Here is a 19,914-nt window from a genome sequence, read left to right as displayed (position 1 = left end):
TTGAAATATAGTTTTATTCAGTCTCCTACGAACCAATTATTACTCATGTGCTTGATTTGCCAAAAAGGGTTTTCAAATGAAGCTTTTGTTGCTATTTACGTCAAAAATATCAAACGGCTTGAACGCGGAAAACTTTTATGATGGGGGGGTTACAAAATTTATGCCTTGCAAAGTGGGCAGTGGCCCAAAAAAGTTTGGGAACCTATGCTCTAGAGAATCATTTAATCAACATTGCTAATTCAATGGATGTGCCCTCCCTATGCTCTCAATGTATATATAGCACAGGATTGATGCAGGGGATATGATTTCAGTATTTGACTGGAGTGTTCAGAACAAGAGGTCATCCCAGGAAGTTGAGTAGAGGTGTGAGAACTAGATTTTTTGCTTGAAGAATTGTGAATGAATGGAATGAGTTGCCATTGTCAGTTGTGAGCACTTGGCTGTTAATGGTTCAAAGGAGAGGTATGATAGATTGTGTGGATAGTTTGGATCTCCTGTGATGAGTCTTTGGACTCTATGGAGGTGTCTGTACAATAATAACTCCAGTATGGTTGGGAATCTAGCACAACCAAACATAAAAATTAAAGGTCTTGATTTTCTACAACAGTTGTGAATTCTCATGAAGCACTGCATGTGGATAATACACAGGAGAGGAGATGGCCTGTAAAGAATTCAATGAGTCTGTATAACTTGCACACTTTCGGTAGAGTTTTCCTTTTATCTGTACAAGTGCAAGCTACATGGCTTGTACAATGCTGTATAATGATTGCAACCATGTGGGATTTGGTTGGAGGTAGTAATGCCAGGAAACATGCGACACAGCCAATAGAGGTCTCATATCTTCATCCATCAGTATAGATGGCCAAGAAATCAGAGTGGATTACTCTGTACGCATTAAACAATTGCACTTAGATGGAGTATGAGACTTCTGCAGTTGACAAAGTGAGAGGTTGCAGAATATCCTCCAAGAATGATGTTATGTTTGGTGCAGGTAATATTGTCAACATTCATGCCAATAGCTTCCAAACTCTCTTCAACATGCATACCAAAAGGACATATAACAGTCTGATGTGTGTGTGTGATATTGAGATTCCCAACACAGAGAAAAGAGATTAATCCATGTAAGACACTCTGGAAGAGACTTTATTTTTAGGGCATAATTAAGAGACAACAGTTTCTGTCTAAGTGATTGAGCCAGTTCATTTGCTTCAAACATAAAGACTGAGTGGTTGATGGGCAAAAGGCACCATTAGCTATCTGTATATCCTGATGATGGATGAGATCCAACCATTGCAGGCTATTATGCATTGCACTGACCGGCTTTGAATGTCTAAGCACACAATAAAGAAGAATCAATGAAGATTGATCCACACCCATTCAGTAGAGAATAGAGTGTGAAGGAGATTCACTGCTCTGTTGCACTTTTCTCTTTGACAGAATACTGAAGCAAGAGATGAGTCCAAAGAACTTGGCTTCTGTTACTACTGGAATAAGGTGTCTTTATGCATTTAAAAGTGCACAAAGACATTTTTTTTCCCTGTTGATGTCCTTAAAACATTACTAAGAGCCCATGGAGAGACTTGATCAATTGCTTGCTGAATTTTTCTTTAAACTATTCTCATGTTACGAAAGTGACAGGAAATTGTGAAGCCATCAACCAATAGAGCATTGCCTATAGTGGGAGGACACAGTTCAGTGAGTGAGTTAACTTTGATATCAGAAGCATCACATTAAGACAGCCTTGGAGAACCCCCCTCTTCTTGATGATATGACTGAGATAGTGTACTTCCCATCTCAGTGAAGCAGAGGCCAAAGTAGTGCAAGACTATGAGGATCTCTATTCCGAATATTGGCAGGTTGCAGAGTGTTAGATCCCAGTGATGGTAGTATGGATGAAAGGATAGCAGTAAAAAAAGACTCAAGAGAAGTAGAGCAAAGAAAAAGAGGTAGAACAAAAAAAAAGGGCCGGTATCATCACTGGGAGGTCCCTCTCCACCATGAACAGGTGCTCAACAGGGAGGAAAGTAAAGAGGCAAAATGTTGTCCTTATCTTTACATGCAAATGTTCATTTCAGCATTGCAATTGTTCTCTGAGTTATATTTACAATCTTTGCTATATGGCCACTGAACTTCAACTTATCTACTAAAACTCCAAGAGCCCTAGCTTCATTTTCTTCTAGCATAATCCCACCAATATAATACATCACTGTATATCTCATTACACTGAAGTGCATAATTTTACTAACACTGAACAGATAACCATTATATATTTTCACATTTACACAATACCATTACCTTATTCAAGTCACTCTGCAAGTGCAACACATTTCTAACAGTTTGCATCACCATCAACATAGAGCTGGTATGTTGCCACTCAAAATCTTATCATTAATGTAAAGACTGAATAGCAATGGAGCACCATCTTACATACCTCCTCCTTGCCCCATGTCAGGTACACTTTTCCTGGATAAATGGACAATTTACTTGTTCCCTAACCAACAGACTGTGGTTTCAACCATGGGCATGGAGATTTGTATGAATGTATTTCATATGGGATATGAATTTTATCACTTGGTGTAAGACTACCATATTGCTCAATGAAGGTCTAAATGTTGCTTTCTTTCTTTTCACTTTTTGTCACTTTAGCATGGTTTCAGGATTATTATCTAAGTCTTAGCCCCATCAACAGCACTAGAAGTTAGTCATTTCATGGGCATTCACATAAAAAAGTAAATAAATAAACTAGGAATGAGCTAATTTGACAAGTTAATTTTAAGAGATCAATTCATCTTCCTGTAGTTTAAAAATTCTGAATATTCTAATTCACAACAAAACGAGCAATGGAAGGACAGGCACAACACAATTTGTACACACAAAAATGAAAATTATACACATGCAAAGCACTTGACTCACCAAGACAAGCAACAGGCATTATCCTAGTAATACATCAAGCAAACAAGCAATTAACACTCGGTTATTAGTTCCTTAATTACCATAACTAGTATAACAAATGTGGCATGAAAATTAGCAACAGAAATATGGTATTTTCAATAATAAACCAATGAAAGGGATACATTTTAACTACTTACGCAGAATATTTAGTGAGAGGCAGGAAAATAAATATGGAAATAACTGAATTAGAAATCTTGGTATTATGGTGGAGGGCCAGTTATACGAAAAAAAGAGATAACATATGATGGAAATTATGCTCCTTAAGCTCTTTCTTGCAGCAATTTATATTACTATATTAGCAGCACAAGAAGCAGTGTTAAAGTCAGTTTTAATATATATGGCAATATAAAGTTACAGGACATTTTAACAACATCTGCAAATGAGAAATTACCTTCATTGTAATTCCCTTGATAGAATTCAGCTTCTACAGCTGATTAGAAGCACCACAATATATCTTTCAAATTTGATTAGTTTTCAAAAACAGTCATAAACAGTTTGCTATCGAAATATTGTATTCTGGAACAAATGCCTGTCATATTCACATTGCTTAGCTGTATGTTCATTCTTTCTTTTTTTTTTTTTTTTCTTTTTCTCACTTTAAAACCATATCTTAGGTGATCACACTTGTAAAGTGGAATTAAAGGAGCTTATGTTGAGCCAAGTCAAGTGAATATAGCTAGGTGTCTGGGATTGATTTATTTTATTTTATTTTATTTTATTTATTTATTTTTTTTTAATTAGAGAGCAATTGTTAATCTTAAGTGATGCATATATATGTGCTTGTATGCATAACGGCCAACAAATTAGCACAATGTCAAGCCATAGAGACATAATTCGAATTTTGTAAAAAATTTCAAAATTTCATGCTGGCTAGGGTGCAACCTGGTAAAGCAATACTCACACTGTTTCTTTAGGCAACTAGGGCAAACTCAGTTACCAGAATATACACACACAATGCCAGAATAATTGAATTGAAGACCATCAATAAAACAAGTATATCAACAGAAATGTAACTGGCAGAAGAACTAGAAAAGCACTATACGAATAAAATTGATGTTGCTGACAAAAGGAAGACTAAAATAGGTGAGATCCTACTAAATAATTAACAAGAATTATTAGGGAATTAAATAATGATCATGAAAAAAAAAAAAGTAGTGATATCATTCAACACCAAACACAAGGATAAGCTTCTTGATTAGAAGTTAATTTCAAGTAGAGTTGTGAGGGAAAACTTCAAAATGGGAAAATGGTCCCAAAGAAGGCACCAAGGAAAAAGTGGTGGAATTTTTAGTTATAAGAGCAGGCGGCTGACAAAAACGGAAAAGCTGGTCCCAAATGGAGAACAGCAGGGTGGGAAATGAATCCCAGACATACAGAAATTCCTTAGAATTTTTTTATTTTTAAAAAAAAAAAGAGTAAAAACTGATAATAATAGTAAGTATTTGTGTCACTGTTGATAGCAACATTTTCATACTTATTCAGAAAAGAAGAATATACAGAGGATCTGAAATTGGAACTAATCATTGCTTAGTTTGAAGCAGAATAAAAATTAACATTACACTGAAAAGAACAATATGTATGACACTAAAAAAATAAAAATAAAATAAAATAAAACTGAGCAGCTTTTGCAGGTGAATTCCAAATTTGACTATAGAAACATTACATAGGAAAAATTGAAAGTGTTTGAAAAAACACCTTCATTACACCTTGGAGATCCAGTGGCAGAGTCTGAAGAAAACACTGAATTAGGCTAGGAAGGCATATGATGAAGCTATGTATAAGGATAAAAGGACTTCGTGATGGGCAGAAGAAGTTAAAGAACAGTCCTGGAAAAGAAAGCCAGCATACGGAAAGTTCTTAGTAAGTCACCAGATACCTTACAGATTACAGAGAAAAATGTAAGAGAGCTGACCTTTAAAAGGTTACAGGCATTTTCATTAAGAATATAAAAGGTTAGGAAGGTGGCAGAAATTTATTGAAAAGGCAAAAAAATGGAGAAAAGAGTACAGTAGAAGGAATATGAAATGATCAAGGTGAAAATTAATATATTCTAGAATATGAGACCTGAAACTATAGGTATTCTAGATGTCTGTTGAAATAAATGGGAGTACAAATCATAACTTGAGACAGAAAAAGTTATCAAAAGCTTAATATGCTGAAAGGCAGCTAGACTAGATGATATCGGACCAGAGATGCTCAAATATGGATGATAAGCTGATATGGTAGAGAGCATACCAGTTTATACCTTCATATTTGAGCATTTTATATGGAATAAGAGAGAATTAGACAAAAACACAAGCACTAATGATGTACAAGATAGTCTTCAAATCAATTTTAACTCGCAGATATGATAATAGGATAGAAATAATGCAGTTGATAGAAGATTGGAGACCACAGATTATGAGAGCTGGGAGAAACATTAGGGAAAGGAACAGATGGCATTAATGGTAGAATTGTATTAAAATTAAGAGACTAGGAAGGATTTTGACATTGTTAGCATTCAGAAATGTGTAAGCATGGCTAATCTACATCGTTATTCTCACTTAAACAGAATGGAAGAGGAAAGTTGAGCAAAACAAGTGTCCTCAATGGCAGCCAGAGGAACTCCAAGATTTGGGTGGATTGATGCACTCATAATCGCCCTGGAAGACAGAAATATAAGATATGACAATATTTGACAAGTAATAGACTAATCTCAAAAGAAGGTTAATAATAATGTAAATTTAATCATATAATAGTCTCATAGTATCTTGTACAGCCCTCGAGCATACATCAGAAAATTAATACTGATTATGACTTTACAAACATCTTTAGATAAAATATAATGGACGTTCAAGACTTCTTGAAATCTTTTTTTCGGGAAAGTATTTTGTAATTCAAAATAAAAATGCTTGTATTGCTTAAAGCACGAACAATAATAACTGAGGACAAAAGATCGGGATACTGTGCCTTTTAAATACGTATGTTCACCAGCTTAACCAGTTCATAAACTAAACTTGCTAATAAAATACTGAGCTCTAGTTGAAAAAGGTACAAAAAATTATTTCACTCATCATGAAAAGCATTCAGTATTACTTCAATAAAAACAATGTCATTCACGATACAACAAAACTAACACTACACTACCAGTCTATTAGCTTGTAGAAAAATAGTTCACTTTCTCCATAATAAAATCAGAAAAGTTATTAAAGTTAAGGGATACATCCCATATTGTTTAATAGCCGAATAAGAAACTCAAAGAGTTTCATGCCAAATATAAAAACTATATAAAGTTCGGCGAGTCCAAGTGTAAGCAAATACCTGGATAGTGCAACACATAACCCATTTGGTAGTGCAACACTGAGGCAACTCATAGTAAGGGTGGAGCAAGCACCAATCATTATTCTTAGTATTTACCCATAATGTGAAACCCAGCTCCTAGAAGCTTATTACTGTTCTACATTATGAGAGAAGGTCACTACCCAGAACCGATAATTTTATGTCGCCGAATTGAAGCCTTTGGCTCTTCATATAATTAGTTCAGATTTTATTGGTGAATGTCATATGCATCTGAAGGTTCTTTTTTTTTTTACACAAAATTGAATAAAACTGGATGCAACGAGAGAACAATACTGAGTGTCCCAAAGGTCACTGCATATTCTGGTAAAAAAAAAGTGCGATTTTCAAATAAATATCATTATGCCAAATAGATTTATTCTTTTTTTTTTACATAAAACATAAATATTTGTAACATGTTAGAGTGGTTTTTATAATTTTCATTAATTTTTTAATGTTTTCTTTTCAGACTGTAATTTATAATGAATTTTCAAAAGCAAATTTTTGTTATAACATTCCACATCAAATGAATAAAGTGTTGTATAAGACAAAGCTTTAAGATTTCATGTTCTTGAAATAATTAAAAAAAAAAAAAAAAAAAAGACATTTCACGTGCTGTTCCTTAGCGATCGTAATGCCCAAAGACAGCACTTGAAAGCATTACAGACCCAATTCTTTTAAACTTGTTAACCAGTGTTCTAATTGCATTGTCTATAGGAGTGAGTATATAAAATCTTGAATAGCTTTGTCTAATTGCACAAGACTTCATTCCTTTGATGTGGGATGTTATAACAAAAATTCACTCTTGAACATTCATCGTGGATTATGGATCTGAAAAAAAAAACATCAATGAAAAATTATAAAACCATCTCTAACACATTACAAATACTTATGTTTTATGTAAAAATAATAATAAATATACTTGTCATGATGAAATTTCTTTGAAAATCACAGTTTTTCACCAAAATATCCAGTGGCTTTTGGGATATTCTATATTATAAATGAAGATATTGGAAAGGAATGAAGGTGTAAGCAGAGATAATGAAAGGTGATGCGTATCAAAAGTAATTTCTTCATTTAACTAGAATGGGAGATTAAAAATTGACAAGAAGGATTTGAAGCACTAACATGGATGAACACTGTTAGACTTTAGAATCTTTTAGGATGACAGAGCAAAATAACATCAAAATTTGGAAGAAACCTGATAATAGAAAAATGAAATATTAAGTTAGATCATTAGTGATATCAAGATCTCCTCAGCTATGCATGTTAGCAAACAATGATGAGAAACAACTTCCAAGTAAAGGAATAGAGGAATCTATATACATATGAACTAATCAAAGAATAATGAGTAACGAAATGAAAGACTAAAGCTTGATAATAAATATTAAATTCCATTGCTCTTTGGCAGAGACAGACTGTGCCACAGAGCAATGTGTTTCATTAAAGACATGAAGTTTCGATTTTCGAAACTTTTCAGACTTGGATCTTGCATCTGTTTTACAATTCTTCTAAATAGTATTTTTTAATACTAATTACATTTATAAAATAAATGCCACATATTTTATCTGATAAACACATGCACAATAAGCCACAAAACAAAAAAATTACAAATATTCTTAAAACAGAACACATCAACAACAACTTTCAGTACAGTTATGATGAATTTAATAATAATAAAAAAAAGCGAGTTGACTCGAGTAACACAAAACATTACAGAGTAACAAATAAGACGCTACATACCAAGTCAACCATTAAGAGCATTTCCCTACGTTTCTGCATTTCCTAAAAGATATATAAAATGTCTGTTACTGTGGGGATGCAATATATTTCAAGTGAACCTTTTTTCTTTTCTTTTTTTTATTTCAACTGATTAAATTTTTTATTCCAAATTTTTTGTAGATGTGACCTGAAACTTCAGAAAGCTCTTACTAAGAGGACTATATTTTACTAGGTTTTAAAATTATATTCATTTCTTTAAATCTATGTAAAAAATATGCTTTTCGAAACAGGCATATGGCACATTCATCACAGGGCATTGCTTCTGATGTAGCATTTCCAGTTTAAAACCACGATGATTAAACTTAATACAGACATACATGCACTCTTAATCAAAAACTGTTAAAGCTTATAATAGTCCAGATTCTGCTCAAGGAGGAATGGAATACTTTTAGATTTTTTTTTTTTTTTTTTTTTTTTTTTTTTTTTTTTTTTTTTTTTTAAATAGCTACCATTATTTTGTAATTAAAATGAAAAGCCAAACAGCTAGTTTTCTGGCAACTTAATAGTTATTAAAGGGATAAAAATCCTATGTTTTTATATAGCCAGTAAGTGAAACTCAAGATCTTGAGTTTCACTTACTGGATATATAAAAACATAGGATTTTTATCCCTTTAATAGCTACCATTATTTTATATCAGCAAAGCAAAATTTATCTACCTAAGCAACTTTCATATGTTTCAAAGTTAAACACTGATAGCCTACCTGGTATGAAATAACCATGCACAATTTTTTGCTCCCTCTAACAATTTTGATCACAAAAATGAAATCTTTTTTAGGCTTTCCACCCCCCTCAATTATCACTTCTTATAAATCGATATCAGATAATGATCAAGTTGTTTCGATATAGCAGATTCAGCTTTAACATGATTCGTGCCTTGTTAAAAAGACAATATGAAAACCTTGGTATTATATATATATATATTTACAGTTAGCATTCATTAAATCAATGTGCAACTTCACAATAATAATATGCAGAAGAAAATACTAAAAAGTACAGCAAATACACCACCTTCAGATAATATGAAATAGAATCCTGGTAATTACTGGCGAATGATATATTCAAATTAATCAATAGCACCTAATTAGAGATCCTGATCATTTTAACTTAAAAGAGTATATATATATATTCTTGGTGGTAGATGCTGCTGTGTATTGATGGTAGTATTGTCGCAGCATGCAGTAGGAGAATTAAGTAGAGGAGAGACAGTGAATTGCTGTGTAATGGAGCAGTGTATCCCTCTCATGATGAGAACAAGGGCTCCTTGGAGATAACAAGCAAGTAGTAATAATAATAATAAATGCTATGCTGTAAATGCTTTAAAATCACACAGGAACACAATCCTGACTAGTTTCGAATAGTAACCAACCAGGTAGGCTTGAATTCCAGAGGGGGAATGGTTGTTTATGAATTTTTAAGTGGTAGGTGAGACTAGAACATCTCGAATCATTCCATGTTTGATCTTAAGGGCATGATATCCACATTATCTAGCTCTCAGGCTAATCATGGTAAAAAAAAATAAAAATAAAATAATAATAATAATAAATAAACAAATAAAATAAATTAATACTTATGTTTTATGTACAAAAATAATAAATATACTTGTCAGTCATAATGAAATTTATTTTAAAATCACAGTTTTTCACCAAAATATGCAGTGGCTTTTGAGATATTCTATATTATAAATGAAGATATTGGAAAGGGAGGTGCTTAAGGGTCAAAGCTATATAACTGAGAGGATAACTCCACATAACCTTTAAATGAATGCAGAGAACCGACCAGGACTTCTGACCTAATATCCAATCCTCACCTTCTCGTGGTGCACCCTGTTGGGTATCTACCTGGATAATGAATGAACGAGGATGGGCTAGCAATTTAGGATTTAGCTGACCAAATTGTATTCTTATTGGCTTAAACAAAAATACAAAATGATGGTACAACATGATGGAATTTCATGCCGGCTGGAGAGTTGCACAGTTAAACAAGCCCCCCCCCCCCCCCCAGAATTCAAGATCGGAACTATCAACATAAGAATCCTGAATGACAAAGAAATGCAGCTAGCTGAGGAATTGGATACGTATCAGATCGACATAACAGGGGTGATTGAAACAAAAAAAAACAAAAACTGGTGAGATTTTTCTGAGTAATAAATAGAAAATGTTATATTCAGGCAATGACAATCAAGGAAAAGAAGTAGTAGCCATAGTATTCAACACAAAATATGAGGCTAATCTTCTTGAATGAAAGGCAGTCTCAAGTAGAGTGATGTCGACAAATATCAAAATGGGGAAATGGACAATGAGACTTACTTGTGTCTATGGTCCCAACAGAAGGTTATACTAATGTAGAAGTGGGGGAATTTTTTGAGGCTTTAGAGAAAGCAACTGACACAATGAAAAAGGAAAGTTGGTCCTTGTTGGAGATCTAAATAGCAGAGTAGGAAATGATTGTCAGACAAAAAAAAATATTTTGAGAAAATTTGGAGAAAAGAGCAAAGCTAATAATAATGGCAAATACCTGTTGGATTTCTGCTCAGGACATCGACTGGTTATTATTAACACAATGTTCCGACACAAAAATGTGCACAAATTCCATGGAGAGAAGAGGCAAGGAATAAGAAAAGTCTCATTGACTATGTTATTGTTGACAGTGATAATTTCTCCCTGGTGCAGGAAACCAGGTGTACAGAGGATTTGAAACTGGAGGTGATCACTATTTAGTCTTGAGCAGGATAAAAGTGAATTGCATATTTAAAACAAGAACATGTAAGAAAGATTTAAAGCATTTTAAAGTTGAGCAGCTCTCAGATGTGAACTGTAGACTAAAATACACAAACATTATTCAAGAAAAAATGACAGAGTTTGAGAACAGGAACCAAACCTTGGAGATTCAGTGGCAAGCCCTGAAGAAAACACTGACTGATTCAGCCAGAGAGGTATGTGGTGAGGTTGTCTGTAAGGATGGAAAAATCAGAACTTCATGGTGGACACAGGAAGTTAAAGAGGCAGTGAAAGAAAAGAAGAAAGCATATCAAAAGTTCAGGGCAAATAAGTCAGATTATGCTCTTAGAGAATACAGAGACAAATGTAAGAAGCTAAACACTGTAAAACTAGCTAAACAAAAGTCATGGGAGGACTTTGGCAAGAACATAGAAAATAAATATCAAGAAGGTAACAAGATATTCTGGAGTTGTTGAAGAAGCTTAGGAATGGAGGAAAGAGTGCTGTAAAAGGAGTTAGAGATGATAAAGGTGAAATGAAAACAGGAGAAAAAGATATTGTTGAAGTATAGAGTAATTACTTTGAAAAACTGCTAAATGAAACAAGCAGCGATGACAGCACAGTGGTAAAAAACACTGACCAGACATAGTCAGGAATATATATTGATACTTGAAGTAGAAAAAGCCATTAAAAGGCTGAAATATGAAAATGCAGCAGGAGTAGATGATATTTGACCAGAAATGCTGAAGTATGGAGGTATAAAAGTATTACAGTGGATGCATTGCATAGTTCAGAAGGCCTGGACTGAGGGACGAATTCTAGATGATTGGAGTAGAGCTCTCATAGTACCATATATAAAAAGGGAAATAAAACTGAATATGAGAATTACAGAGGTATTTCTCTACTGAGTGTTCCTGGTAAGATATACGCAAGTATACTTGAGAACTGGTGGAGAAGGATTGTGGAAGAAAAGCTTGGTGAAGAACAAGCTGGATTCAGGCCAAATAGAGGCTGTCAGGATAAGATTTTCACTTTACGCCAGATAGTTGAGAAATCATGGAATATAACAGAGATCTGTATTTAAGTTTTGTCAATTTGGAAAGGGGATATGACAAGTTGCCAAGAGAGAAGCTATTCAATATGCTACAGTTATATGGTGTCAATGGGGCATTATATCAAGCAATACTTAGTATTTATTTGAGTTGTAAGTCAGCAGTTAGAATTGAAGGAAGTACAGGAAGATGGTTTAATGTTAAATCTGGTGTGAGACAAGGATGTACATTATCCCCTATGTTATTCATCATCTATATGGATCATATTATGAAAGAAAGTGGCATTAAAACAGATAAGAAAATTGGAAATATTAATCTCAGCTCTTTGCTTTATGCAGATGAAGTTATACTTCTAACAGTACAAGTCTACAAGATTCGGTGACTAAACTGAATAACTGTTGTAATAGATATGGTATGAAAATCAGCAATAACAAGATGAAGACAATGAAAATATCAACTATTTTGTGAATAGAGAACCTATAGAACAAGAGAAATGTTTCAACTACTTAGGCACGATTTTTAGTGAAGATGGTAAATTAAATATAGAAATAGACAACAGAATCAACAAAGCTGGTGGTAGGAAGTCAACTGAATAAATTTATATGGAATAAGAGAGAAATTAGCCAAAAAATTAATTAGCTAAATATAAGACACTGTTCAAACCAATTTTAACTTATGGATCTGAGAGCTGGTTTAGAACTAAAACACTTGACCAAAGGACTAGAGACTGCAGATATGAAAGTCTTGAGAAAGATTAGGGGCACAAATGGATGGTATCAATGGCAACATCATATTAAAAACGGGGATATTAAGAAAGAACTTGACATTATCAGCATCCAGGACTGCGTTAGCAGAGCTAATCTCAGGTAGTATGGTCACTTAAACAGAATGAGAGCGGAAAGATTAGTAAAACAAGTGTTCTTTGCTAGGTTGGCAGGAAAAAGATCCAGAGTAAGACCAAGATATAGGTGGATTAATCGTAAAAAGTGCCTTAGAAGATAGAAATATAAGATGTGATAATGTTGGAGTCTTGACAGGTAACAAACTGATTTGGACGAAAATTGTACATAGGAAGTTAGTAATGATGTAAATTTTTATGTAGTACTATCATATCCTGTACACCCCTTGAGGGTATATATCAGGAATTTGATGATGATGACGATATTGGAAAAGAATTGAAGGTGTGATGAGAAACACACACAAAATTGCACTTGTGCACCTCTAGTAAACTGTTACTTTATGCATATAAAAATGAATTCAGGTCTGTCAAAAAGCAATAACGTACAAAGCATCAAATAAACACAACATATGTGGGTGTATGTTTCACAAAATGATTAATGAAATTTATTTACAAAAATTTGCTATTGCATTCAAATTAATTGGAAGAATGCAATCCGACCAATCTGATAGGATATGAGATAACCACTTTTGAACGAGTGCTTTTTTACTGGAAATGGGAAAAACAAACTTCTTCCTGAAGATTAAATGATATATTTTCATTTTCATTTAAATTGCACAATTTAAACCAGTATTAGAGATGTGGATACTTTTATGATTTTGATGGAATTACTTCAATAACATAAGGAGTATTTTAATATAAAGAAAAATTTACATCATACCACTACATAAGGATATTAAAATGAACAATACATAACCTGTGTGCAAACTTTCACCTTAACACTCCAATCTAATGCTGGAACTTTCATCATTACAATTACAAACTTATACTTGGAGTGTTAAGTATGCACATCAGAGATGCTTCTCTTGGAGAACCAACTCTGATGTGCATACTTATCGTGAAGCAAGCTGTGAAACAGACTATCAGCTAGTAACAGCCAAGGTTAGACTAAGACTCCAAAACCTTCCAAGTCAGCACACCAGACTGGATATAAAAATAATTCATAGTGGGTTCACAGAAATATCAATTCGGTTTAGATGATCTTTTGGATAATAGTGAGGAGAACTCACCTGAAATGCTTTGGGAATGGGTCAAAGTTATAATACAATATATCGCGAAGAAGTATCTTGGTCAAATTAGGAGACCAAGAGACTCATGGATATCAGATTCAAACATGGGATCTAATCAGAGGAAGGCAGTTAGAGAAACAAAGATGCAGAGACTGAAGAACATAAGATATTATAGAGAAATCAGGTGAGCCATCAGACAGTACAAGAAAATTTTTTACACTAATAAATGTGAAGAGACAGAATTCCAGATGAGGAGGCATAATTATAAAAGGAAGCTCTGTTTAGTTCCTGACCAAAAGCACGTTTAAACTCAAATTGAATGTCATCAAAGACTTTAAGGCCTAAGGGAATGGAGGGATAAGAGTGTTTCATAGATTGATTACAAGGATATGAGAGACAGGATCATGGCCCAGAGAATGGAAGATGTCAATTTTCATTCCACTACATAAGAAGGAAGATATGAAGAATTGCTAAAACTATTGAACTAGTAGTTTAATCTCTCATGCAAGCAAGATTTTATTAAAGATCATCGTAAATAGCATTGAGGTCAAATTTCAGGCAGAGATGCCTGAGGAACAAGCAGGTTTTAGGAAAGGTAAGAGTACCAGACATCAGATTCTTTTCCTTAGACAGATCAGAGAAAACCATAAAGCATTTACACTCCCTATGGTAATTGTGTTTCATAGACTACTCTACAGCTTTTGATTGTGTTCAGCATGTGAAACTGTGGGAAGTAATGAAAATACAGTAGACTCTCGACTATCCGGCCTAATGTGGCGGAAGGGCAGGCCAGATAACACAAAAGCCAGATAGGCCGGAGTTCAAGGCCTACCTTTTCACACAAATGTGAAAAGGTAAGCCTAAGATGCAAGAGTCAAAACAGTTTTTAGTTTTTGAAAAAGTCCTTGATAGATGACTGCTTCACCCTTTTAGCCCTCTTCCGCGATGCAATGTCCCTCCACTTACGCAAGCAGATGATATCAGCTGGCATCGCTTCCTCCTGCTCACTAATGTACTGCAGCACTGTCTCGATCGTCTTGAACCCTTCCGAATGTGGGATGAGATTTTTCCTGTCATCTAAGGATGCCTCCTCTTCTTCTTTTCCCTGTGTCACAATTGCCATAATATCGTTGTCAGTTATTTCATCAACTTCGTCGTTTGACATCCATTCTGTAATGTCCCCTGCACTGACATCGTCACAGCTCGGTACATTTTTGAGCAAAGAAACAAGTTTATCGTTTTCACACACAGGTGATTGAAACGTCCACCTTCATGGTCCAAAAGAATTTTCCAAGACTTTACAAGTGATATGTTTCGAATCTCTTTACTAACGTAACCAGGAACAGTGGCAAACATATTCCACACTTGTGGATATCCGATACACATCTGACAAAGCGGGGAAATCCGCACTTTGCATGTCTCAACTTGTGTTATGCACATGGCATGTAGGAGGATTGTAGCAGATGCTCGCTTGCAACGCCTTGGCAAAGTAAATTACAGTACATATTCCTCATTTTATCACGGAGAATTACTGTATTATTATAATTCTCCGTGATAAAATCCGGGCTCCAGATAGTTGAGGGTCTACTGTAATGGGTTTTGTTCAACACACTATCAAGTTGACAGCTAACTTGTACACCGAGCAAGAAGCCACGGTAAGAACAGGTAGTGAATTAACTCATTGGCTTCAGATTAGAAAGGGAGTTAGACAAGGATGCTTACATTCTCCTGAACTGTTTACTATCTATGCCGAGGTTAGTAATCTGAGGTGTGCTGATGATACAGTACTCCTTTGTAATGACAAGGAAGAACTAGGACAACTTTTTGCCAAAGTTAACGAGATCAATAAGAACATAGGACTTCAGCTCAATCCCAGCAAGACAAAGATTATGGTTCTCAAAGGAAATACAGACAAGGAAGATCTTAATGGAGAAAGAATTGAGGAGGTCAGCAAGTTCAAGTACCTGCGATCCATTATTAATGCAAAGAATTGCTCTTCAGAAGATGTCAGAAGAAGATTAGGAATGGCTAAATCAACAGTCAGAATCTTGTCTAAAATCTAGAAGGATGGATTTATATCAAAGGAACAAAGTTAAGGATTATGGATGCAGCTGTTTTTCCAACAGTGACTTATGGAATCCTTAAATGTGTAGAAAGGCTTATGTGTTCGTCGTACATGTTGTTTTATTTTTGACAGTATATATATATATATATGAACACAAAATTATCAGTAAATAATAATTTATCGACTTATTGCTGATATTTCGCCGGTGTTATAACCAGCATCTTCAGAGCACAAAACACAGTTTGTCACAATATGCGAGATTACAACAACATGGTGTAATCAACGGACTAGTTTAACAAAATTGTAGCAACAACACAAAGACTAAAGTCCTAATCAGGCGCCCTCTATCTGAAAAAAAAATAAATGCAGTTACTACACAAAGACTAAACTCCTAAAAACAGAGAGAAAAAGCTGGTACCAGTTATGTCTTAAGAAGACTGTCTCCCATATCTTAGGCAAATTTATACAGCCATATTTGTTGAGATTTGGAGTATGTTTCAAAGCTTCTGTTGCTTCTAAGAACAATATCTCCGACTTGTAAGAGTTTATTGTGCAGAACTTTTGTTTTCTTCCAGTTGATTCTGTGTGCAAGGGTATTTGGGCATGGTCTGCTAGGACCTCTTGCCAAAGTGATAGTGTTGGATGTATCCTTTATGTTCACAGTTCTTCCTGTTTGACCGTAGTAGGCTTGATCACACGAGCAGGGTACTTCGTAGACTCTTGGATGTGATAAAGGAGGGATGCTGTCCTTGGGTGAACAGATGAGAGTTGTTAATTTGACACATGGTCTGAATACTGTGCGTAGTTCATGTTTATGAAGAATTCTAGATATCTTTTCTGATATGCCTTTAATGTATGGGATGATGACTGTTTTGTTGTAGTTCACTGTGGTGGATAGTGGGAGGGGTTTCTTAGGAGCATTTAATATTTTGTTTATCTTATGGGGATTATAGCCATTGGCCAAGATGGTGTGGCATAAGTGAGCATTCTCAACCATCGATGCCCTTGTGTCCTTTTCTCACCTTGCATAAAATGAAAAATTTCCTCTTCTTTTTCTTCCTTTCCTCTTCTTTTACCTTGCAGTGTCGAGGATTTTTCAACATTTAAAGAGCATTGTCATTGGAAGATTGCTCTTGCTCTGTGGGTTAGCGTTTTTAAAATACCATACTGTTGAGAAGGGTGATGGCGTGATTGTTTGTGTAAATATCTCCCTGTGTGCGTGGGTGGGTTTTCTAAAAACTGAAAATAATAAGGGACTACCTGGAAGACGTGTGACAAGTGTATCCAGGAAGGGCAGACAGTCATTAGCTTCCAGTTCCATTGTAAAGTGGATTTTAGGATGTTGGCTATTTAAATGCACTAAGAATGTTTCCAATGTCCCTGGGCCATGTGGCCAAATAGCAAGCACATCGTCAACATAGCGTAGCCAAAGTGTTGATTTGAGAGTGGCTGTATTGATAGCTAGTTTTTCCAGGTGTTCTATGTAGAAGTTGGCTGGGGGGGGGAGACCATTGCTGTCCAATCTAATTGTTTGTATATTTTCCCTTTCCATTTGAAATATCCTGCATGTATTGTGAATTTAAATAATTCAAATATATCAGGGGGAAAGTGTGACTTTAGTAGATTTCAGAAAATCAAGAGTAATACAATGAGTAGTCCTATATGATTTGCTTTAGCTGATTATTTTATGGAGCATTTAGAGGATCAGATTTCTAACACCGTTTCTCCTTGACTTCACATTTGGCTATGTTTTGTGAATGACAGTATGGTCTCACTCTGAAACATATAAGGGTTTCAGTTAGTGGTACATTTGTGAATAGTGAGGAGATATCAAGGCTCACTATAAAGTCACCCCCCCCCCAGCCAGCTTCTACAGGGTTATCAGCAGAAAAAGGTTGTTGTAACTTGACATGTAGCAATGTACGACATGATCATTAATAAATAACATAAAACGGATTTACCTCAGGTATATACTTTTAGTAGTATTTCTGCTCTAGTGTCAAGGGCATCTTTAGTATGACTTTCAAATTAAACAAGAACAGAAACCAGTATATTCAACGATGACGTGCACAAGCTGTACGTACATGATGAAGAACATCATGGCCTAATTATATTAAAGTTCCATGAAAAAGAACTTTAACAAGATGTAATAATGAATAAAAAAATATAATTAGATTTAAGTTAATTCTGGAATTAGAGAAGAACTATTTCCTATAAGAGTAACAAGGGACTAATTTAAGTTCCTTGTTTTTATTTAGATTCGGCCGATGTGGAAAGGTCTCACAACTCTCTCGGTATAAATATAACGAGATTATTACTTTTATGGAGAACCTTAATTTTATTCCAAAGACCTCAGTGACTGGTGGTGATAGCATATGTTAGCAGATATGTTGATGATGTTTTTAGAGTTTGGCATGGGTCCCATACAGACCTACAAGAGTTTGTCAAAAAAATATCAACGCCTTTCACCATGGTATCCAGTTCAATCTTGAGTTAGAAGAGAACAATCGAACTGCCTTTTCAGATCTCCTATTATATCGTCAACCAGGATGGTATCCTACACTTCTCAGTATTCAGAAAGAAGACACATAGGATGAAGGACTATATTTCAAAAGGATGAAGGAGTTTACCTTAATCCTTTTTTCACACCATCATAACTGTCAAAAATCTGGCACTAAAAAGATTTTAGTACATCTGGCACCCTTCCTTACTGATGACTTTACCAAATCATAAGTCGACAACACAGTTAATAAATACAGAGTTTGCTTGTCATTTGCCTTAAAAGTGGTCATCATATCACCATTCCCTATGTTAAAGGTGTCTCAGAAGGCAGAGCCAAACTGTTTAGATCTGTTGGCCTACAAGTGCCTTTCCATCCTATCAACAAGATATCAACTTTTCTAGACTCAGATAAAAATAAACTTCTGCCTATAGCCCTCCCTGGAATGTATCCAATTCCTTGTTAGTATGGATTATTGTAATTATGCCAAACAGCTGTGTGTTGTGATAAAAATTTTGATAAGTTCTATGACCCAGAGCATGCTATCACCACTAGACACTGAGTTCTGTGGAAAAACATTAATACTGCAGAGGTCGCTGTTGATCTGAACAGATATAAATTGTTTTAATATAAATATTCTTACACATATCCAGTTATAGCTTGGAGATCATGACTAGCTGTGCATACATATATTACAAGTGATATTCCACACTGTTTATGCCATCAGTTTAGTTTAATATGTGTGATGTAAAGGTTTGTGATATTTGATAGTAAATTGTATCTGAGAGATACCGTGAACCCTGATGTCAGCATATAGCATTGGTTTAATTTTTTTAAATTTACTGTTGAAAATGGCTGGAAAAATATATCAACTGGATAATCCATCAGATGTTGAAGGGATTCAGTGAATGTCACTCGAGTCTGATGACGAGAATGACAGAGTTGAATGCAAAAGTGAAAGTGATGTTTGATAGTAAATTCTATCTGAGTGATACTGCAAACTCCGATGTCCGTATAGTATTGGTTTAGTTGTTTTTTGTTTCTTTGTTCAATAATTTCTAGATTGTAACTGAAAATAAATAAACCACCATGTATTATATTTGCAGTTTTTTTTTTTTAAGTTTTATCACATTTCAGCACTGAAATGCAATAAATACAATTTTTTCGACCCCGATCTCCTCAGGGTTAAGGTTTTCCACACGTAGAGGCTCAAGTGCTGTTAGGACATCATGTTGGAGGCTTAATCGATTGTATACAGCACTCACAAAGGATTAAAACAGAATTTAATACTTCCTATATTTCGTCTCAGTCACTGAGACATCTTCAGGGATTACAAAAAAACTAATGTAACATATACACAAATACCACACAATACTAAGCCCAACCACGTGGGTTTACTCTAAAGTCCTATCTAGGTAGAGCGCCCTCTAAGGATGGTTGTAGGTGGCCTGGAACGTAAGGTGGGATCTCTGATGATAAATGTTTCCCAAATCTTAGGAAGCTTAATGCAACCGTATTTATTAAGATTTGGTTGATTTCTGAGAGCTGCTGCTGATTCTATA

General features: G+C 34.7%; 1 protein-coding gene across 1 annotated transcript in view; it reads right to left on the bottom strand.

The window, feature by feature from the left end:
- The window catches only part of LOC150098964 (bromodomain adjacent to zinc finger domain protein 2B-like), a 632,705-nt gene that overhangs the window by 333,561 nt on the left and 279,230 nt on the right, over nt 1-19,914 (bottom strand). The window contains exon 14 of the mRNA XM_090405782.1: nt 8,011-8,052. Coding sequence (XP_090261908.1) covers nt 8,011-8,052 — 42 coding nt within the window. The remainder of the gene's footprint in view (nt 1-8,010; nt 8,053-19,914) is intronic.

Source organism: Typopeltis vanoorti, chromosome 15 (genome assembly GCF_054136105.1).
Source record: "Typopeltis vanoorti isolate ZY-2024b chromosome 15, IOZ_Tvanoo_1.0, whole genome shotgun sequence".
Classification (NCBI taxonomy): domain Eukaryota; kingdom Metazoa; phylum Arthropoda; class Arachnida; order Uropygi; family Thelyphonidae; genus Typopeltis; species Typopeltis vanoorti.
Note: the sequence above shows the minus strand (reverse complement) of the source record. Positions and strands in the feature narration are given on the sequence as shown.